At 35.6% G+C, this 23798-nt stretch overlaps 1 protein-coding gene across 1 annotated transcript in view; it reads left to right on the top strand.

Moving 5' to 3' along the window:
• Window positions 1–23556, top strand: part of LOC148944226 (DNA primase large subunit-like) — a 56699-nt gene extending 33143 nt beyond the window's left edge. Inside the window, exons 7-10 of the mRNA XM_089099869.1 lie at window positions 106–288; window positions 1078–1273; window positions 10065–10238; window positions 23363–23556. Coding sequence (XP_088955995.1) covers window positions 106–288; window positions 1078–1273; window positions 10065–10238; window positions 23363–23556 — 747 coding nt within the window. The remainder of the gene's footprint in view (window positions 1–105; window positions 289–1077; window positions 1274–10064; window positions 10239–23362) is intronic.
• Window positions 23557–23798: the final 242 nt, after the last annotated feature.

Raw genomic sequence — 23798 nt, 5'->3', positions numbered from 1 at the left:
ATGTGGGGGTGTATGGTCAAATGTTAGTTGCTCTTCATATATGCTTTTGATTAGCTCCTCAAAAAGCTGTCATTTCTTCAATATAACAAGAATTTATCTTTGTAGCTTTCAAAGGAGTCGTTCCCTCTATGTATGAGAAATCTACATGATTCTCTGAGAACAAATCATCACTTAAAACATGGTGGTCGAATGCAGTATGGTCTCTTTCTAAAGGGCATCGGATTGCCCCTTGAAGACTCAGTTAAATTCTGGCGAGAGGAATTCACCAAAGCTATGGATGTTGATAAGGTTGGTTTTGATTGATTTGAATTTGATGTCCAATTTATTTAAATTTTTGCTTGATATATTGTTAATTCTTTGAACTGAGAAAATAAGCAAATAAAATTGATCGAAAGGATAAAGAAAAATCCAAAATACTTCTAGGAAAAGCTTGGATTGAAATCAGGGAAATTTGTTAAAAAACGCGGCTACGGAAAATCTACAAATGAGTAAACTTGCGTTTATATCATAACAAACAACTTTAAAGAGTAAAAAAATAAATGTATTTAAGTTGAAAACCGTATCGTAAAAAATATCCTTTTTATACGGATATTTTGTTTTCATTAAAAGATCAAGATTTTATTAAACAGACAGAGAGAGGGAGAGAGAGAAAGATAAAGAGAGAGGGAAAAAGAAAGAACGAAAGGGATTGTTTTTATCATGATTTTTACTTTTCTGTCTGTGTAGCTCTAGCCTTAAGACACTTCATCCTTCTTTAATTTTCAGCTGAACAATTTGGAGAATAAGACTGTTGACCATGATTTTTTTGGGGACAATATTTCATGATATATTTTGTACTGGGACAGATGATAGTGACATACATTCATTTTGGTACGGACAAATAATGTTGCCAGTACTCTAGCTGAAATACTGTCTACTATAATTTAGCGTACTACAAACGAAAATAAGCCACATGTCACCGATTCCTATAAAAATATTAAAATCGTATTTTCTATCTTATGAGACAGAAAATTGGTTTCAGATAAGACATAAAAAAGATGTACACAATATTTTACAAAGTTTGTTCCCCCTTTTTAGTTTGAAAAGAATTATGCGTACAATATTCGTCACAATTATGGAAAGGAAGGAAACAAGGTGAATTACACACCATATGGCTGTAGCAAAATAATCAATGGCTCAGTGGGGCCAGGTGATCATCATGGTTGTCCCTTTAAACATTTCGATGGGAAAGAGCTAAAAAGCCGATTGCAGCTGTACAAAACACCTTCTCAAGGTATGCCTTAATTTACGAGTATTAATTAGTCATAACTGCTGGCTTTTGGGTTCATATATATATATATATATATATATATATATATATATATATATATATATATATATATATATATATATATATATATATATATATATATATATATATATATATATATATTCCCTGTCCTTTTCTCTTTTTAGCATTATTAGGGTCGTTCCTTTAGTCATCTTTGTGCTAAGATCTTACATCTTTTGACAAAGAACGCTTAAAAGTGAAATCTTAGCACTAAGATCTTTTAGTGCTCTTTTGCAAACGTCTTTCATCGTTCTGCTCTGATCAGCAGTCTAAGAACTATGATGAGTATATCATCAAAGTTCTCTCATCATTGTTCTATATGGCAGAAAGATGGCGTCCTTCACACTGTTTGCTAACATCAGTGATCTGTAAGATCTTAGAACAGAGATGAGTTAAAAGAACGGAAATATTTGCAGAAAGATGTGAGCTCTTAGATGTAAGATCTTGCAAAAGAACGGCCCTATTGTGTCATGAGATTCGGTGTATGTTTATTAACTTCATAATTCGCGTATTGCGTGAGGGTTTCATAAATTAAACTTTCAAATTGAAAGTGAAGACTTGTCTTGTCAAACTCTAAGAAAAATATATTTAAAAAACTTGATGTTGTGCAGTCTAACAATAATTTTGTGCAGTCTTATGCACAATAACAAGTCTTGTTTTATTCTTCTATAAAACATTTTGCAGTACATAACTACAAACTGTTACATATATGTAACTGCAATTGCAACTTTGAAAATACCAATGCAGAGAGACTGGAGATTCCATCTCATGTGCAAATTTGGATAGTCACTCCTCGCTAGTGATCAATAGTACGTTGTTGCCTCCTTTTATTGTCCCCAAATGCAATGCTCGACACACGAAACAAGTTCGAGCCAGTAAGATACAGAAAGAATCGATCCAGCAATTCTTTTATTCCGTTTTTTACAAGTGTCGTTAATCACGCCTAGTTTTTCCCCCTTTTTTATTGTAAGAAATAGCGTTATGTAGTTGAGGCTCTTGCTAATACTGTGAAGATTGTTTTTCAAATAAATGAATCTCGAATAAGTAGCAGTTTTAGGATTCATAGTTTGGAGGGGGGCAAGCTATACCACAGGAGTGTAAAAATATGAAATGAAATGAATTTAATATTAGTAAAACTGTGTTTAAGCACTCCCCCCTCCCCCCGTCTAGGCCTAGAAACGCCACTGACAGTTTGGTACCGGTTTGGTTTTCCAAAAGCCTAGTCACTTTTCTTAAGCGTGAAATCAGATGCATTACTTAGTCTCAATTTCTGGCTATTTGGCTTTCAAATATCTTTTTCTATCATTTTCTCTTTTTACATTCTTTATATTCTATATATATCTAATTAAGCTGCCGTTTCTTCGGTCACGAAGACAGATTTTCAATAAAGTGTTCAATAGTCTTTATTGTAATTTTCTTTTCCGAGTGGTTCAGTTAAACAAGTCATTTCACGATAGGTTAAGGTACGAATTCATAAGACTATCATATTAATCGTCTAAAGTTATCCAAGTCATTATGATAAACTTATTCAAAAATTGAAATTGTGGATTGGAGATATAGGTCCAAGCTCTGATTAAGTATGAAAGGCTTTCTAGAGACAGTTTATCAAAAAAATATTCAAAAAATAGTTACTGATCGTAATAGTATTTTTCAAAAAATAAAAGAATTTCATTATTTTAATGAATGAAAATTATGAAAATTTCACTATGTTAGAAATAAAAAAAATTCAAAAATCTTGAAAAATAGTGATTTTCAAAAAATTGTAATTGATCATTCGAAAAATTCTTTTTGCTACGATGCTGACTTTTCCATAACGTGACACAAACGTATATGACGCAAAATTATATAGAACACAAGTCTACTTGGCATTGCTCAAGCTATGGACAAAAATTGCTCCGTAAGGTGACACAACTTTTCGTAAAGTCTTAACTCATGTCAGTGTTAAAGGTTCTGCGATGTTGTGTGAAAAAAACATTCTAATGGAAAGCGCAATTCTAAACAAATTGAAGATTGTCTAGACGATCTTCAAAAAAAAGAAACTTTGAGTTATTTTATTGTTTTTTTCGTGATGTTGGGACACCTTAACAATTTGTTGGTGTTTTTTTTATAATGCTTGCTTGCAATATTATGAATTTTAAGTAAGATTACAATTAAATTATTATAATTAAATTACAAGTAAATTACAATTTGTAGCCCTTGGGTTTCCAATTCTCTTCTTTTTTTATTGAGACAGTTATCTACAGGGCTTCCACTGTTAGGGAGATTACCCTATTTTAGGGAGAAATCACTTCTTTTAGGGACACCTATTTTGAATCTAGGGACATAGGGAATTCTGGGGTAAAGTAACGATTTTAAGGGAATGTTTTTTTTTAAACATAAGGCTGAAAAACTCTCAAAGATGAAAATATCAAAAATATCTCAAAGATGAATTGAAGTTATCAAGTATTTTGGGTAATAGGTTGCATAGGTTGCATCAAGACTGGGCTGGGTAATCGTAGACAGAGAAAAGCCAAGACAGATAGTCCAAGTAGTTGAGAGGCAAATGTTTCAATGGCTGGGGTACAGGTAAATGGCAGGAGTATGAATGACTCTCTAATTGGACACATACTTGTTAGTTTTTGGAAAGGCATGTGTATAATCAGTTTTTACAAAAGCTTATGTAACAACACTGACTTACAGTGCTGTAATTGCCAAAAATTTCAAAAAACTGAACCCTGTAATATTGCTAAGATAGCCTAGTATTTATTTTATTTTTTATGCAATGGCTTTGATTGGTGTAAACTACCAACATAGTTGAGTATTAGTCAGGCTAATCAGCAATTGTAGGCAAGGTTTATATTAACGGATTATTCAGGTATCTTAAGAAATAAACTTACCTCTATAGTCAGAATTGTATCCTGAATCTAAATTTAATATGGATTGGCTGAGGGTCTTATTAACTGCATCAAACAAGTCATTGAAAAAAACTCAATTCCTTAGCAAAATATTGTTGGATCTTGTACAAATACTACTAACGTCAGTTTTGTACAAATATCATTTTGTACAAATACTACTAATGTCCCATATATTGAATGTGAAATGCTCATGCCATCTTATTCACTTATGTTCATCCTATGCATGCTTGTCACTTCCCAAGACACTAAAAGACCTGGCGTGAAATATCTATACCCACTTTTCCAGAAGCACTTCCATACGAGATAAGTATGCTGAATTTCCGGAGTTCTTTCAATCCAAAGCATTCTCATTTCTTGCACCAGGATAAACCCGTTGGTTGCTCCTTCAGGCTTGCATAAAGAGGCTTATTGAGCATCGGGTTGCTATTACTCAGTATTTCATAGAAACCATGTTTGACGACCCAACTGCAACCAATAAGGTTATCTTGTCAACATTACAAATCAAGTTGACAAAGCCATACTTTAAATTAATGGACTGCTCTCTTGGCCTCTCCAACGAATTCAACAAAGTTTTTCAATCTGAGCTTCCATTTCTTCACTCCCTAAAGGCAAGTGTTAGAAAACTTGGGAATGATGTTGCGTCTAACTTCATGAAACTGGACTATATTTGCAGTGCTATTTACATATATTTACTATATTTACATATGTGGGAATAGCTGCGGCCAATTCAATGCAAGGACTCATAGATGCTCAAGGGGCAAGTGATAATATTGATCCCTTTTACCAGTCTTGCTGAAAATACTATATAGTCCTAATCAAGCACATCCAAGACCCTTCTAAGACGCTTTGGTTCAACCAAAGAATGTAAGAAATTTGAAATCAAGATCTCTAACGCCACTGTTTGTGAGATTTCCTGTTCTAAGAGAAAAGTGTTGCCTCCAGAAAATGGACGTAGAATGGAGGTCACAGGCAATGACTGATGCTACTGAGCTTCATTTGGGAGATGCCCAAGTTGAAAATCTGTCAGTTTAGCAGTACTGGATAAAGATATTTAGTCGCAGACTCACAGTGACAAAATCAAGTATCCGGAATTGCGGAAGCCCATATCACTGATCTTCTCTTTACCTTTTAGCAATGTACCAACAGACCGTTTGTTTAGTCCCCTGAAATTAATCAAAACAGACATCCGAAATTGTCTCGAGAATGTCACACTAGTCTCACCTGTTCGAGTCAATTTTTGGTTAAACAACGAAGATAAAACTTTATCAACTGTCAGCATACCGAAAGCTATCACTGGCTTCAAGACGAAGGCAAACACCAAGTGCGATGAAGTGCTGGAGATGATACTTAATTAAACTTTCTGATGTGTTCTAGGTTGTGAAAAAGATGTTATATATATCATAATCTGAAGTAAAATATAACAACTTGATGCTGCACTGAGCAGCATCAAATCATGGAAACATGTAGATTGTATGGAAATGTAAAGCAAAATATCTCTTCTTTCTAGGGAGAAAAATAGGGAGATATCAGACCTAAACATAGGAAATTTAAGGGAGAATTGATATAAAAATATGGAAAATTGAAATCGAAAAGAAGCACTGGTTAATGGAAGCACTGGTTATCTAACACCATGATTTAGTTCAATTGTAATTATATATTTGTTTTATCAGATGGTAAAATTACTGTTACCATAAATTACAATAATATACCATATTATAAGTTAGAATAATTTACCAAGTACCGTCTATCGCCATTTTATCATGGTAAGATAAGTTACTTATATTAGTCTTTCAGAAGTCACTTTGATAAAATCTGCTTTTTATATTTTTGAGATTCCACCATCAAAGCCAAGGGCGTATCCAGCATTTTGTTTGGGGGGGGGGTTGCAAAAAAAAATCTAAACAAAAGCATCAAGAATTTGATTATAGGCAGTTTTTTACGGTTTTATGAGTCAGACAAAAGCTCCAGGGAGGGGGACAGGGGTTAAAATCGGACTCGTCCCTCCCCCGGGTCCGGCCTGGGTCAAAGTATTTTACTTTCTCTTTGTTTTGCACTGTCATAAATAATTTTCTAAAATATGGAGTAATTGAGCGAAAGAAATTAATATTTTTCGTGATGGAAAGTCAAATGTTTTTTTAGCAGCCAATTTGACGAAGTCAAACTTTAAAATATTCTTAGGACTCATGCGCTTAGCGTATTCAAATGAAAACCAAAAACGAATTTTCTTTTTAATTTTTTTTTACTGTTTTTTGTGTATCTGGCTAAATTGGCCTCTAAACGGCTTATATAACAAAAGAAATAGTCGTTGACTTCGATAGGTCACAGTAATACTTAACTGAGGTGCAATGTGAAAACCTTAATAATGGATCAATAATTCTGTCGCTTTCAACCTGAGGTGACCACATTTTCCTATTTAACGAGCCTGAGGATGACGTTGTCCAGATTATGTCGAAATAATTATATGAAAGTCGCATGTTAAAGCATGAATTTCTTTTGTTAAGGTGAGCTTAAGCATCGTTCTCATTATGTTTAATAATCTTCTTAAACTTGACTTGTTGGGCAAGGTTTTGGTACAAATTAAATAAAAAAAACAAGTTTTTTAAACTGAAAGTAAGGAGCGACATTAAAACTTAAACGAACAAAGATTATTCTATATATGAAAGGGGCTGTCCCCTCCTCAACACCTCGCTCTTAACTTTAAATTTTTTTATTGTTTTAAAAAATTAAGATATAAGTCAGTAAAACTTTACCTCGAAGAGTGATGCAGGGCGGAGGGCACATCCCCTTTCACATCATGAATACTTGCTGTTTGTTTTAAGTTTTAATGTCGTTCCTTACTTTCAGTTTAAAAAACTTGTTTTTTTATTTAATTTCTGATAGTTTTTTAGTTAATGCAGCTTTTATTTTGGCTAACCGTCATTGAATAAGTAAACAAAATTTGCATAAAATTTTTACTTTTCTTTTGCTAAATGGCTGTCTCTAAATTTGGTTCTGACGTAATTTACAAATTAACTTACGTAACGAACTTCTATAGTCGTATATTTTTCTTCTGGAAAAAAATACGAAGTTGCAGATTTTTGCATATATGAACTTGAAACATATTTTAAAGGGTTTTCTGATATGCTGAATCTAACATTGATTTTCATTAATTTTTTTTAACTTTTGGAGAATGTTTCACCCCTCTTTAAAAAATCAGGTAAATTTTCTCAGACTCGTAGCCTTTGATGAGTAATACTAAACTTAACAAAATTTATATATTTAGAATCGGCATTATAATCACATTCTTTTGATACATTTATTGACATCAAAGTTCCGTTTTTAAAAGTTTCGCTTACTATTGAGCCGTATCGCTTGTTTTTTTTTATTGTTTTTTTTTTTTATTACGTTTATGTTATTACGTATATGATGGGGTTCTCCCCTTAGTCAATACCACGCTCTTTACGTTAAAAGTTAAAAATTTTTTTAATTCACACACCCCTTAATCACAAAGGCCGTTTAATTAGAATAGATAGCTTTTTTGAAAGCACTAAAAAAACTGTAGCGTAAAGAGCGAGGTATTGACTTGGGGGAGAAACCCCTCATATACGTAATAATTTCTGTTCGTTTTAAGTTCTAATGTTGCTTCTTACTTTCAGTTGAAAAAACTTGTTTTTTTTTAAATTTAATTTCTGATCTTTTTTAAATAATGCTTGGAAATCCGGCGCCCCCTTCATAGAAATGTCCCTTACCCCAAAGAAACGTCCTCCACGGAAAGATTATCCCGAGGAACCACCTCCTCCAGCCCCCACCCCCCCCCCACCAAAAAAAAATCGTCCTGTAAATGTCTGTATACTTCCCAATAACCAATACAATATGCAAACAATGGGCAAAGTTCATAACTTGCAGCCCTTCCCCTGAGAGTTTAGGGGGATTAAGTCATCGTAAAAGACATATATATTAGATTTTCGACTATGCTAAACAAAATGGCTATCTAAAAATTCTAATGAGGTGACTTTGAGAAAAAAATGAGCGTGGGAGGGGGCCTAGTTTCCCTCCATTTTTTGGTCACTTAAAAAGGGCACTAGAAATTTTAATTTCCGTTCCAATGAGCCCTCTTACGATATTCTAGGACCATTGGGTCGATACGATCACCCCTGGGGAAAAAAACAAAAACAAACAAACAAACAAATAACACGCACCCGTGATCTTTCTTCTGGCAAAAAATGCAAAATTCCACATTTTTCAGATAGGAGCTTGAAACCTCTACGGCAGGATTCTCTGATACGCCGAATATGATGGTGTGATTTTCATCAAGGGTCTATAACTTTTAGGGGGTCTTACCCCCTTTTTTCGAAAATCAGCAAAATTTTCTCAGGCGCGTAACTTTTGATTGGTAAGATTAAACTTGATGAAACTTATATATTTGAAATCAAAATTAAAATCTGATTCTTTTGATGTATCTATTGGTACCAAAATTCCGGTTTTTAGAGTTTCGGTTACCATTGAGCCGGGTCGCTCCTGTTCGTGGTTACAGTTCGTTACCACGAACTGTTTGAAAGATAAGGTGGAAAATCTAGTGCAAAATTACAGGATCATGGCATTGTCCTACTCTCATCATGGCATATATGGCATCACACCCTCGCCCTAATCTTCCTCATTTAATCTCCGGTAGTTAGTTTTGACCTGAGACTTTATTTTACTATAGTTTAACTATTGTCGACCTAAACTGTTTTATCCTCTGTAGTCAAAGCTGCTTAGATCGTTCACTCTTGAACTCTAGTTGACTTTTTGCAACTGCTGTTATAGAATAGAATCGCTTGGTCACTTATAAATGTTGGGAGTTTTGCTAATGGATTCCAAAAATTTTAACAAAGTTGATCCTAGAGTATTTAAAAAGCACTCCGTTTAAGTTCCCCGAAAATCATGCTTGACAATATGACAATCACCGTACTGACAAAGAAGCAAACTTTCCAATCTTGTCAGAACTAACTAAGAATTACAGTTAGAACTATGGTTGATTAGACTGTTGTCAAGTCATTTACAGTCAACTGCCGTAGTTCAGAGTCCAAACTCGCTATAAGTTTTTGGCATAGTTTTTTTTCACTATTTTTGTCTTTTTTCAATTTCTGAATTTGTGCCCATTACAAACCTGATATAAAGATACCCTACTTAACAACTGTGGATGAAAACTATCCACCGCATCCTCTATTTCCATATCAAAGTACTAAATTGAGGTACCGCCATATTAGGGTAATAAATACCCTAATTACTTACTGTTAAAATCAATTGGAAACACAGAACCCTCATTAAAGTTTTGAGCAATTGGTGTTGTTTACATCGGATGAGGGTTGGTTGGCCTCCAATATTTTTTTACTCTTAAAAAGGGCACTGGAACTTTTAATATTTCAGTTTTAATGGCCTTTTTATTTTCTAGGGATATTGTAGTGTGGTGTTTTGACAACCTAGTGTCTTTTGATCTAGCTCTACCCTTTACTCGATGTCATATTGAATGTTTACTGCCCCCCCCCCAACATAGTCACAATTTGTTTCTCGTGGCTTCGGGTAAAGTATTTAATTCTAGGACAAAACTGTCAAAACGCTATAAATAACATATATTTAGATCATCTGAATCTCGTTTCTAACGTTCTTGCTTCAGATATTATCCCACTCCATGTTGTTTTTCCAACCCCCCTCCTTTTAATTTCAGATCGTTTGTTCCTACCCCGCCCTTCCCGTCGAAGTGACACACCCAAAGACGAGTTTCCTACTTATATTTTAATTGAAAATTAATGCGATCAAAGCCTTCTTATTGATTTTCTTTCTTTTTTTTTGTAGTAAGTAATTTTTAAAATTTGTTGTAGTAATAGATGAAATCCTACAACTTGTTTCTGGACGGCATTATCAGATAGCTTGTCAAAGATTGTTCGAAGCTACACATAATGTAGAATTGCCAGGTGGCATCCACCATCCTAATCAATATTTCATAGAAAGTCAGAAAGCGATTAATGGAGATGTGAAAGGAGTTAAAGATAGAGGTAAGGACCTAGTAGTTTATTAATTAGTAAATATTATTAATATTTATTATTATTATGATTTATATTAATACATAAATTTATTGATATTATTAATAAATATTCTTTAATAAATAATTGAAATTAATAATTATAATAATATTTAATTTATTATTGATAAATAAAGGTAAAGTAACTTCATAAATAAATTGAAGACTAAATATAAATAAAGCTAAAATTCTGATACATTTTATGAATTAGATAGATTAATAAACTGCATTGTATTTATTGCATAAATAAAATAAGAATTTAAAATCAATGATCAAATGAATTGATAAGAGATCTCCCAAAACAGTTCTGCCAAAAAAATAATTTGGATAGTTTCTTTTTAAAACATAATGTTCTATAATGGTGTACGTCAATATGTTTAATTCTGTCTTGTTTATTTTGGTTAGCTGATATTATTTTTCGAACGTTGTTTTACATGTAATGTATTTTTTATAGAAACTTTTGCTTCGATTAAATATTATTATTTCAAATACCATAATCTTAGCTAGTGAGATTTTCGTCACGGGGAAGTTGAGGAGTTGCTGAGGTGGTACTAGCTTGATTTATCTTTGATGTGACACCAATAATAAATCAGTTTTGTTTCAGTTGTTATAAAAACCATGTAAAAGCAATATAGAAAATGGAATCGTGTGTACAATCAGAATATATCGAAATCATGTAAGCTTTGATATAGAGCTTTAGTTCTATTCTCGAAGCTTCTGTTAAATGATCGTATAATTTTTAGTTGTTTAGTATAATTATGTAGTTTTAAACCCAAAACGAAGAGAAGCTAAAATGAATTATCACCTTAAACATAAAGATAACAGATTTAACTATAGATGAATTCAAAATAAAGAGGAATTAAAATTAATAATCAAGTCAAGCTTAAAATGAGCCTACATTGCCACAAACAGAGTTAGGGCTACGGCCTCCTAGACCTTCTAAATGCGAGAGCGTCATTTGCAGTCTGTCAGTGCATGTTGTCCTTAGGGAATTGTGGCTGAATTTAGGGGGTGAGGGATGGATTACCCACAGAGCCAAGAATGTTTAGTTTCCTCTTATTTAGATTTATTCTCCATTATAAAATCATTTAGCAAAACTTTATTCTTAGATTATAAAATTGGTATTCGTAAAATTTAAATCCCTAAATTAAAATTATTTCGAATTTTTTTTTTTTTTTTTATCTTTCATTAGGTACTGAAAATTGGGGTATCTAATATGAATATAAGACTTGAAGCTCTTAGAAAATGAATTTTATTTAAAAAAAACTTCATTTATTTTATTTATTTTTTATTAAAAATTTAAACTACTCGCGAAGTATCCTACTCCCAAAATATTTTGAAACCAAGCCAAACTCCAGTCTCAGACAATATTAGCCAGTTAACGGAAGGCATCAATTTTGACGAAGATTTTGAAACGGATACAACTGCAATGGACGATTCTATTCTTTCAGTTTGATTTTGTAGGCTTCCTTTTTTATTATTAATATATAATTTCTATCTATCAGATCCTTGTCAAGATCAGCTTATAAAGACCAGTATTTTCATTTATTTTTGCACATAAGTTTGTCAGATATGATTCACACAATGTGAAAGGTAAGAAATTATCCCACCCCCTCTCACAAAAATAAAGTTCGATTGAAATAAGAGTACCCAAGTGAAATGGCTTTCATCGAATCCTCTACTGGATATTCATAGTTTGAGGTCTTGAGTAAGAGCTCGTAAAAAAAAGAAGCAAATACCCCCACCTCCTCTCTCCAAAAAATTGCATTCCATTGAAATGAAAAGCAGAAAATTGAAATCGCCATTATCGAAAAACTATAACTGAAGGATTACAGATCCCCTTCCTTAAAAAAAGTTATATTTTCCAATGGGTAGCGGTGATTTATGGGTATCGGTGAGTATTAGTTTTTCAGTTTCAATGGCCTATTTCTGGTCTAGGAATATTGCAGTATGTTGTTTTAACAACCTAGTGTCTTTTGATTTAGCTCCACTCTTTACTCGAAGTCATATTGAATGTTTACTCCCCCTCTCCCCTCCCCCCACTATTGTCACAATTTGTTACTCGTGGCTTCGGGTAAAGTATTTAATTCTAGGATAAAACTGTCGGGTAGGTATAACTGAAGGTTTACAGACCCCATTCGTTAAAAAAAAAGATAGTTATATTTTCCTATGGGTAGCGGCGATTTATCTATTTATTTCTTTAAGAATTAAGGAACACGAGCTCTTTGGAAGTCTCTATGTCGGGCTAGTTCCAAACGGTATTCAATAATTATAGACGAATTTTTATTCAATTTTTTTGGTATTTGTATGAGAAAGTTTTGAGCCCATTGTCTAATAATTTTGAATAATTGGAACAAGTTTTTTGATCGATTCTTTGTGAAACATTTTTCTGATAGTTGGTCTTGAAAATCGACAGCCGCATCATCTAGTAATTTCAAATAGTTTGAAAAAGCTTTTTGACTTTTATTTGTTAAATATTTTTTTACTTTTTGGTCTGGAAAATCCATGAGTCCGCCGTCTAATGATGTTGAATAATTTGAGGAAGCTAATTTGGTTAACTATTATTTAATAGTTATCGATTAAATAATATCGATTACTTATTTAGAATTTTTTTGTGTTTGGTCAGGGAAATAGACTACCCATCATCTAACGACTTCGAATTATTGGAGAAAGGACTTTGATCCATATTCGTTAGATGTTTTTTGCCTTTAGTGTGTAATATCGTTGAGCCCGTTGTTTAGTGATGTTAAATAATCGAAACAAGCGTTTTGATCGACTAATTGTGAAGTATTTTTTGGTATTTTCTCTCGAACTTTTTTGAGCCCATTGTTTGACCATGTCGAATAATTGTCGAAATTAATTGGAGGGCAGCTAACACCCCTTCCACGCCCACCATTTCCCCAAACATCCAATCAAATTATGAGATAGCCATTTTGTTCCATGCAGTTAATGTTCAGGAAATGATACCTTTGAGCAGGACACTCCCCCAAAGTCTTCAGGGCAAGGGTTATAAGGTATGCCCTAGGGGCATATACGTTTTTATTGAAATCTTTGTCGTAGAAACTTGAAAAAGGGCTCATTCGATTTGAAATTCAAAGGTCTAGTGCCCTCTTTAATAGTCGAAAGTGATTTGAGGGCAACTAGCCCCCCTCTCTCGCCCACCTTTTCCCCAAACACATCCAATCAAAATTTTTAAATAGCTATTTTCTTCAGTGTTGTGGATTTCCAGATAGAAATTATGTTTATGAGGAGGACACTCCCCCACAGCCCTCAGGGCAAGGATTGTAAGTTATGCCCTGGGGACTTATAAGGTTTTTATAGAACGTATCGTCGTAGAAACTTCGAAAGGGGCTCATTCGATTGGAACTTGAAATGGGCTAGTGCCCTTTTTTATAGTCGAAAGTGATTGGAAGGCAACTAACACCCCTTCCACGCCCACCATTTCCCCAAATATCCAATCAAAATTTTTAGATAGCTATTTTGTTCCACGCAGTTTGAAGTTCAGGAAATTATCTTTGAGCAGGACACTCCCCCACAGTCGTCAGGGCAAGGGTTATAAGTTATGCCCTGGGGGCATATAAGGTTTTTATTGAAATCTTTGTCGTAGAAACTTGAAAATGGGCACATTCGATTGGAAATTCAAAGGGATAGTGCCCTTTTTAAAAGTCGGAAGTGATTTGAGGACACCTAACCCCCCTCTCACGCCCACCTTTTCCCCAACCACATCCAATCAAAATTATTAGATATCTATTTTATTCAACGTAGTTGAAAGTTTTTGAAATTAGGTCTTTAAGGATGACAACCCATCCCCCCCCCCACAACCCTCAGGGCAAGGAAACTATACCTTTGAGCAGGACATTCTCCCCGCAGTCTTCAGGGCAAGGGCTATAATTTATGCCCTATGGGCATATAAGGTTTTTATTGAGATCTTTGTCGTAGAAACTTGAAAAAGTGCTCATTCGATTGGAAATTCAAAGGGCTAGTGCCCTTTTTAATAGTCCAAAGTGACTGGAGGGCAATTAACCCCCTCTCACGCCCACCATTTTCCCAAAAATATCCAAACAAAATTTTGAGATATCCATTTTGTTCAACATAGTCGAAAGTTCAGGAAATTAGGTTTTTTAGGATGATAACCCCATCAGAGCCCTCAGTGCAGGGGTTGTAAGTTATGCCCTAGGAGCGTATACTGTTTAAATAGAAAGTTGTTGTAGAAATTTCAAAAGGGGTCATTTGATTAGAAATTGAAATGACCCTTTTTAATAGTCGAAAGTGAGTGGAGAGTAATTGACCCCCCTCTCACGCCCACCATTTCCCCAAACACATTCAATCACAGTATAGAGACAGCCATTTTGTTCAACATAGTTGAAAGCTCCGGAAATTATGTATTTAAGGATGACAAACCCCCCAGAGTCCCAGGAAAAGGGTGTAAGTTATGCCCAGGGGGCATATAAGGTTTTTAGTGATAGAGTTGTCGTAAAAACTTCAAAAGCTGGTCATTCAATTGGAAATTGAGAGGGCTAGTGTCCTTTTTAATAGTTGAAAGGGATTGGAGGGTAACTAACCGCCCTCTCATGCCCACCATTCCCCCAAACTCATTCAATCAAAATTTTCAGATAGACATTTTGTTCAACGTATGTAGAAAGTTCTGGATACTAGGTCTTTTGGGATGACAACCCCCCCCCCCAGCCATCAGGGCGAGGGTTGTAAGTTATCCCCTGGGGGCATATAAGGATTTTATTGAAAGCGTTGTTGTAGAAACTTCAAAAGGGCTCATTTGATAGGAAATTGAAAGGGCTAGTGCCTTTTATAATAGTTGAAAGTGATTGGAGAAAGACTAACGCCCCTCTCACGCCCACCATTTTCCCATACACATCCTATCAAAATTTTGAGATAGCCACTTTGTTTAACGTAGTTGAAACTTCTGGAAATTAGGTCTTAGAGGATGACAACTACCCTCAAGGCCCTTAGGGTAAGGGTTGTAATTTATGGCCTGAGGGAATATAAGGTGTTTTTAGGAAGTGGTGTCGTAGAAACCCAAAAAGGGCTCATTCGCAGGGGCGCCATTTGGGGGGAGGGGCAGGGATGGGCCATTGCCCACCCTAATTTTTCTGGGGGGCCAAAGCTTCCTCTCAAAAAGGCCTTTTTTTTTCTTTTACAAAATATACAGGAAAAAAATTACAATTAGCAATTAGTCAAAATTTTGAAACTGCTACATTTATATGTAGATTAACTTAGATAATAGTGAGATTAATAGTGCAACTGGGTCGTGCACAGGGTTGCCAACTGGACATATTTTATGTTTAAAGAACATATTTCTATGTGCCTGGACATAATAACATAATTGGGCAAAAAATGGACATGTTTTAGATATCTGGGACATAAAGTGGACACATTTTCCAAAATTATTACGTAAAACAAATTACTTTCATAAAAAAATGTCATTCATCACCAAATGAGTGCTAAGACTTATATCTACTTATTTTTTAAGCTCTGTATTTATTTACCGGGGTTGCTTGCTCTTCCCTGAAGCAAACTTTCTGAAAATGCCTTCAAAATTCTTTCACCTATAAATGGTATTATTGCCCTGATTTTTACTTGGCACGGTCAAGATAAAGGACAAGCTGTCACCTTTTTTATATAAACTTACTTCTGGCTTCTGAACTTCACACAAAAATCTCAATGAAAAGTTAACAAAATGAAACCTTTCGATTGTTGATGGTCTGAAATCAAAACTAAAGCCAAGTTGTCAAACACCCGGGGTACATTCCTTCAGTTTGAAAATTTTCATCACGGGAAAGGAGCTGAGAGCTGCTTTTGATCTTTGCAGAGAAGGATTTAGCTAAAAACTTGGATTTCGACCAGCTTGTTGACGACTTTGTGAAGATGAAACCACGACGGTTCCCCTTGTTGTCTTGAGTGTTCACTGATCTGTTTCAAAATTTTGTTGTATTTTTTGATTTTGTAAATATACGTGATCGAGCAAAGTTTTGCATCGTCGTAGCCGGAGCGTGACTCCGACTTGGACTAAAGTATTTACTGTAAGCAGCCAGCTGAAGAATTTGGCTACAAAATATACTATAGTCAAAGCGTGAGTTTCTACAGAGATTCGGCTTTCGTCAAGTTAGAGATTCGGAAAAGTGGAAGATTCCCAAACGGCTGTTTTTTTAACATCGCGCATACCGTTTTCGCTTTTTTCGGATATCTGGCCTTTTCCGAACCTATAGCATAAGAGCGAAAGAAGAAAAGGGAAAGCAGTTGAGACAATTTTCTTAATTTTTACTGTAACTCCCATGGAAGGCAGTTTTTTTTTCGGATAAAGCTAGAGGCAATTTTTTTTTTTATACAAGCCTGCTTTGGGGCCCAGGTCGATTGCTTGCCCACCCTAAGGTTTGGCTGAAATGGCGCCTCTGCTCATTCGATTGGAAATTGAAAGGCCTAGTGCCCTTTTTAATAGTCGAAAGTTATTGGAAGGCTTGACATTTTTATAATAAAGATCGATGTGCGTATAATGTATTATTTTTGTTGCTGTTGTTGTTTAGACCAGGGCACTTTGTATCGAAGGAGTTGTAGGAACTTTGAATAGGGTTCATTCGATTGAAAATAGAAAGGGCGGATGCCCTTTTCAATGGTCAAAAGTGATTGGAGGGCAACTAATCCCCCTCCCACGCCCACCCTCCCATTTGACTTTGTGTTTAAAAAATAAATGTTGCCATAAGATTAAATCAAAATGCACCGTGTTAATGCTAATTCCCAATAAGGCATCTCAGCAGTATGCCAAGTACGACTGGGGGTATTATGTTCAAATTTTCGGGGCTACTTCTGCTCTTAAAATGTAACCGAAACAAAAAAGTGTAAGTATTTCCAAGCTATTAAAGAAAGTAAACAGAATTTTTTGCGAATGGTATCAAGTTTTCTACTTCAGGTCAACTAAAGGAGGTATGAAACTAAATTAAACACTACTATTTGTGTTCAGATTTGTAAGAGGGAGTTCGTTGTTAAAAATTGCTGAAAATTTTTCTCCAGCATATAAATAGCAGGCCAAACTATAAATTCTTAAAAAAAAAACGAAAAGATTTAAAGTACGGGTATTATTTTGTTTTTCTCTGAAAAGACTATGTCACTATAAAACGAACAGAAATTAATTAAAAAAAACTTTTTACACAAAATAAGTTTCTCAAAGAAATGTAAACAACCCCAGTAAACGAAAAATGAGCAAAAATAAAATCAAATGATCTACAAAGCGTGAAACTACCACAAATCAGCATCGATAAATAAATGAAATCCAAAACGAACAGTAATTACAATAAATAACCGAGTCAAACTCGAAACGAGTAAAATTTAACGTGAGTAGTGCTCAAAACCCCTCTTTCTTCCCATGGCCAGCACATACTTTACACTTTACTGAAAAAATACAAATGAATGTGCACTGTCAGTTTAATATACATATACCGGTATTTGTTAATCAAAATGTTAATAGTATTTGATTTGTTAAAGGTATAAAAGTAAAAACCTTTATATTTTTTCGGTTTACTATTTTTTTTTTGGTAGCTTAAGTAAAGTAGGAAAGAAAGACCCCGTGTAATTTACTACAAAGAGTCCAAAGCAGGCAAGGAAATACAAACGAGAATTTTGAACGATTAGCTAACAATGTTTCATATTAATTTTGAATTAGCTCTTGAAAAACTGAAGTTAGCTAATAATAAATAGGAATAAAAGATATGATCTGGGTTAATTTTTTAGCCCAGTCCAACGAGCATGGATAACTTACAAGAGTGAGATACAAGAGCAAATTCGGAAATCCGCCCGATCCTACTACATGAATGAGTTCAAAGAATTGTTTACCAATAAACCGAAAAATTGGTATTCCGAGGTAAAAAAAAAGTTGTGAAGTAGGAGTCTAGACCATCTTGACTTCAACCTACCGGGATCCCCAGAAGTTATCGCTAATAATCTTAACAAGTCCCTTGCTTCCATCGTCCAGAGCCTCCCAGCATTGTCTTATAAATTACCAACTGATGTTCTCCTACCTGTTTTCCCCTCCATATCTCCGTCTGAGGTCCAAAAAAGAATTGGTAAACTAAGAAATACAAGTGTCTGCCCTTTAGATATCCCGTTTCCTCTTATTAGTGCTTTCAGTGACTTTCTCTGAAAGCCCTTGTCTGGTATGATATTGTCCGTAGAGATAATGCGACTATCCCTCCTCAGGCTCCGAAAATATAAAGTCCCAATATCTTTGTAATTTGTAGATTAAAACCAACGTTATATAAGTAAAGTGGCCGATAATAGGTTCTAAATTGTAAATTTAGTCAAAGATATTTCCCTTTAATAAGGTTAGTCCCGGGCTTAGTAGTTTAAAAAAAAGCTCAAGATCGCAAATGTTAAGATGGTTAATCCCTAGGCCAAATTGGTTCTGATTTATTCTAATCCTCATTAATGGGTAAAGTATTTTTGTATATAAGTGTTCTGTGCACGTAGAATTTTAATTCCTAAAGAGGATATTACATTTCATTACATTAACATGTTGAGATGAGGTGCCTGATAAAAAGGGTTACGATAATGCTGTAATTATGTAGATAATACCCTCATCTATATAAAGTACATGGGCATTAAAGCTTAAGAATCTCTTATTTCCGGCTTTGAATGCTGGTAGATTAGTTAACTTAAATCTTTACAAGAAGAACAGGGGAAGTAGAATTCCCCTGTTCTACAGGAAGTAGAACAGGGGAAGATTAAACCCTATCGATAAAATCGCCAGAATTCTACGTTTTTATACTCTGATCTCTGAGGGAAGTGAAAGAGAGCTCATAGCAATTTTGAAATAGAAATAGATTGAGAAGCATGAAGATATAACAAGAGCCAATACAATAAGAGGGGGTAAGATCATTATTTCTTGAGATATTCATTTAATAAAAAACCGTAGGAAAGGGCGGAGTCCGGCCAAAGAGAGGAGACCAAATGAAATCGAAACCTTTTAAGTTAGTCTGGTGTTGTCACTCATCTGAGGCAGGGAAAATAGACCCCCCTGCTGTAATAGGGCTACTACAAAATAAAGAATAGTCAAGTAAGTGACATAATAAATTGACAAAAAAAAACTGCTTTTATTAATTATAAGCCAGGATAGATGTTTAACAGAGGAAAAAGCTATGATTATACGGAGGTTGGACTGGGTAAGACCCAGACCCAGTTAAAAATGAAAATGACTGGTTCAGAGTGCTTGCTAAAAAGATCACTGAGGCTACTGATTGAATTAAAAAATATTTTAGTCTATTTTCCTTTCTTTCTTCAATCATAAAGAAATAAAGCTCAAAGAGTTTATTTCCATTCTAATTCACAAACTCAGCCATGAGTGGGAGGATACCATAGGGATATAGGAAAAAATAAGCATAATCACTTAATCACCTAAAGAGAGATTTCTCTATCATTAGGGTATGATCCCAGTAGCTGAACTTAGTTTACTCTTTAATTCAGCCGATGGGAGAAGCCACAAGCCACTCCAATTTCCTATTGAATGAGCCCTTTTCGAAGTTTTTACGACAACTTCTTCGATACGAAGTGCCTTGTTCTAAAGGAAAAAACAATAAATAATACATTGTGCCAACATCGTTCTTATGTACCCTCAGGGCACAACTTAAAATCCTTGCCCCCAGTGTTGTGGGGAAGTTTCCTCCTCAAAAACATGTTTTCTATCTGAAAATCAACTACGCTGAGCAAAATGGCTATCTCAAAATTTTGATTCGATGTGTTTGGGAGAATGATGGGCGTGGGGGAGGGGGTTAGTTGCCCTTCAATCATTTTCGGCTATTAAAAAGGGCACCACCCTTTTGAATCTCCAATCGAATGAGACTTTTTTGAAGTTTCTACGACAACCCCTTCTATAAAATCTTATATGCCCCCAAGGAATAACTTACAACCCTTTCCCGTTAGGCTGTGGGGGAGTCTCCTCCTCAAAAAGTAATTTTTATCGGTAAATCAACTACGCTGAACAAAATGGCTATCTCAAAACTTTGATTGGATAAGTTTCGGGAAATGGTGGGCGTAGAAGGGATGTTAGTTGCCTTCCAATCACTTTCGGCTATTAAAAAGGGCACAAGCCACTCCAATTTCCAATTGAAAGAGCCCTTTTCGAAGTTTCTACGACAACTTCTTCGATACGAAGTACCCTGCTCTAACGGAAAAAAAATAATACAATGTGCCAACATCGTTCTTATATGCCCTCAGGGCATAACTTAAAACCCATGCCCCGAGGGTTTTGGGGGAGTGTCCTCAAAACATATTTTTTATCTGGAAATCAACTACGCTGAACATAATGGCTATTCCAAAATTTGATTTGATGTGTTTGAGGAAATGATGGACATGGGGGGGGGGGGCTAGTTGCCCTCTAATCACTTTTGACTATTAAAAAAGATATTAGCCCTTTGAGTTTCCAATCGAATGAGCCTTTCTTGAAGTTTCTACGGCAGCGCCTTCTATAAAAACCTTATATGCCTCCAGGACGTAACTTACAACCCTTGTCCTGAAGGCTGTGGAGGAGTGTCCTCCTCAAAGACATAATTTTCATCTTGGAATCAACTATGCTGAACAAAATGGCTATCCCACAAATTTTAATTGGATGTGTTGCGGGAAACGGTGGGCGTGGAAGGGGTGTTAGTTGCCTTCCAATCACTTTCGACTATTAAAAAGGACACAAGCCACTCCAATTTCCAATTGAATGAGCCCTTTTCGAAGTTTCTGCGACAACTTCTTCGATACGAAGTGCCCTGCTCTAAAGGAAAAAAAAAATAATACATTGTGCCAACATCGTTCTTATATGCCCTCAGGGCATAACTTAAACCCTTACCCCGAGGTTTGTGGAGGAGTGTCCTCCTCAAAAACATATTTTCTATCTGGAAATCAACGACGCTGAACAAAATGGCTATCTGAAAATTTTGAATGGACGTGTTTGGGGGAATGAGGGGCGTGGGGGGGGGGGGGGCTAGTTGCCCTCCAATCACTTTTTACTAATAAAAAGGGCACTAACCCTTTGTATTTCCAATCGAATGAGCCTTTTCAAAGTTTCTACGACAACGCCTTCTATAAAAACCTTATCTGCCCCCAGGAAATAACTTACAACCCTTGCCCTGACGGCTGTGGGGGAGTGTCCTCCTCAAAAATATAATTTCTATCTGGAAATCAACGACGCTGAGCAAAATGGCTATCTCAAAGTTTTAATCGGATGTGTTTCGGGAAATGGTGAGCGTGGAAGGGTTGTTAGTTGCCTTCCAATCACTTTCGACTATTAAAAACACCCTTTTTGAAGTTTCTACGACAACTTCTTTGATGCGAAGTGCCCCGTTCTCAAGGAAAAAATAATAAATAATACATTGTGCCAACATCGTTCTTATATGCCCTCAGGGCATAAATCAAAACCCCTGCCCCGAGGGTTGTTATGGAGTGTCCTCCTCAAAAACATATTTTCTATCTGGAAATCAAGTAGGCTGAACAAAATGGCTATCTCAAAATTTTGATTGAATGTGTTTAGGGCAATAATGGGCGTGGGCCGGGGGCTAGTTGCCTTCCAATCACTTTCGACTATTAAAAGGGAACTAGTTCTTTCAATTTTCAATTGAATGAGCATTTCTTTAAGTTTCTACGACAACACCTTCTATTAAAAAGGGTACTAGCCCTTTGAATTTCCAATCGAATGAGACTTTTTTGAAGTTTCTAGGATAACGCCTTCTATAAAAAAATTATATGCCCCAAGGGCATAACTTACAACCCTTGCCCTGAAAGCTGTGGGGGAGTCTCCTCCTCAAAAAATAATTTCTATCAGGAAATCAACTACGCTGAACAAAATGGCTATCTAAAAATTTTGATTGAATGTGTTTTGGGAAATGGTGGGCGTGGAAGGGATTGATTAGTTGCACTCCAATTACGTTAGACTATTAAAAATGGCTTCAGCCCTTTCTATTTTCCATCGAATGAGCCCTTTTCGGAGTTCCTACGACAAGCTGTTTGATTTGACAAGCTGTGGGAACTAGCTGTTTGATTTTCCAATTGAATGAGTCTTTTTTGAAGTTTCGACGACAATAGCTTCTATAAAAACCTTATATGCCCCCGGGGATAACTTAAAACCCTTGCCCCGAGGGTTGTGGGGGAGTGTCGTCTTCAAAAACATATTTTCTATCTGGAAATCAACTACGCTGAACAAAATGGCTATATAAAAATTTTGATTGGATCTGTTTGGGTGAATGATGAACGTGCGGGGGGGGGGGGGGGCTAGTTGCCCTCCTTTCACTTTCGACTATTAAAAAGAGCACAAGCCACTCAAATTTCCAATTGAATGAACCCTTTTCGAAGTTCCTACGACAACTTCTTCGATACGAAGTGCCCTGCTCTAAAGGAAAAAAAAATAAATGATTCATTCTGCCAACTTCGTTCTTATATGCCCTCTGGGCATAACTTAAAACCCTTGCCCCGAGGGTTGTGGGGGAATGTCCTCCTCAGAAACATATTTTCTATATTGAAATCAACTACGCTGAACAAAATGACTCTCTTAAAATTTTGATTGGGTGTGTTTGGGGGAATGGTGGGCGTGGGGGGGTCTAGTTGCCCTCCAATCACTTTCGACTATTAAAAAGGGCACTAGCAACTCCAATTTCCAATATAATGAGCCCTTTTCGAAGTTTCGACGACAACTCCTTCGATACGAAGTGCCTAGGTAATGAAAAAAAAAAAAACATTGTCCCCACATCGTTCTTTACTTAGCGCGCTGCCTATGATACTTCAAACACATACGTCTATCTATGCATTGAAAATGCATTGTATTAAATATACTACATAAATAACTGTAATCAGGCCGGTGAGGAACATCATTCTGTCAAAAGAGTGAAACCACTTTACAAGTCGTGAAGTCATCACAAAGGCTCCCATTCCTGTGGCCAAGGGTCAGGGTCTAACGCTGACTAAATGATAGGGGTGATTCAATTGATTCATCATTCTCTTGCTTAGAGAGTCATTAGAGTCATAAAGATATAGGACTGATAATAGCCATAGATAATTCTAGTACTAACAGAATAATTTGTGAAAAGATTACAGCTGTGGTGATATAAATATTTCTAGGGTATCTTGGCGCCTTAAGAGAGTTAAGGAGGTGGACGGCAATCATGTTAGCTGCGAGTCGTGCAGAGAGTGTGATAGGCCGAATGAGGTTTCTAATAATTTCAATTAATACTACAAATGGCATAAGAGGTGCTGGTGTTCCCAATGGGACGAGATGGTCTAAAGCATTTAGAGTTTCTCTAATTCAAGCATAAATGATAAAAGTGACTCATAGGGGGACTGCTAGTCTCAAGGTGACCGCCAAGTGTCTGGTGGCAGTAAAAATACAGGGAAAAGGCCAACAAAACTATTAAACAGAATAAATAAAAAATGGGCAACTACTAAAATGTTGGCTCCAATTCTAGGTGGCCCCATAAGGAGGAAACGTTTCTCGGTTCATTCCGTTAAGGACCCCCTTAATTAAAAATAAAGGTCGGGAGGGGATTAGTAAAAAAGA

This window comes from Artemia sp. Qi Xiang Cuo, chromosome 14 (genome assembly GCF_049724085.1).
Source record: "Artemia sp. Qi Xiang Cuo chromosome 14, ASM4972408v1, whole genome shotgun sequence".
NCBI classification, from domain to species: domain Eukaryota; kingdom Metazoa; phylum Arthropoda; class Branchiopoda; order Anostraca; family Artemiidae; genus Artemia; species Artemia sp. Qi Xiang Cuo.
The sequence above is the reverse complement of the archived record's forward strand: the minus strand, read 5'-3'. Positions and strand labels throughout refer to the sequence as shown.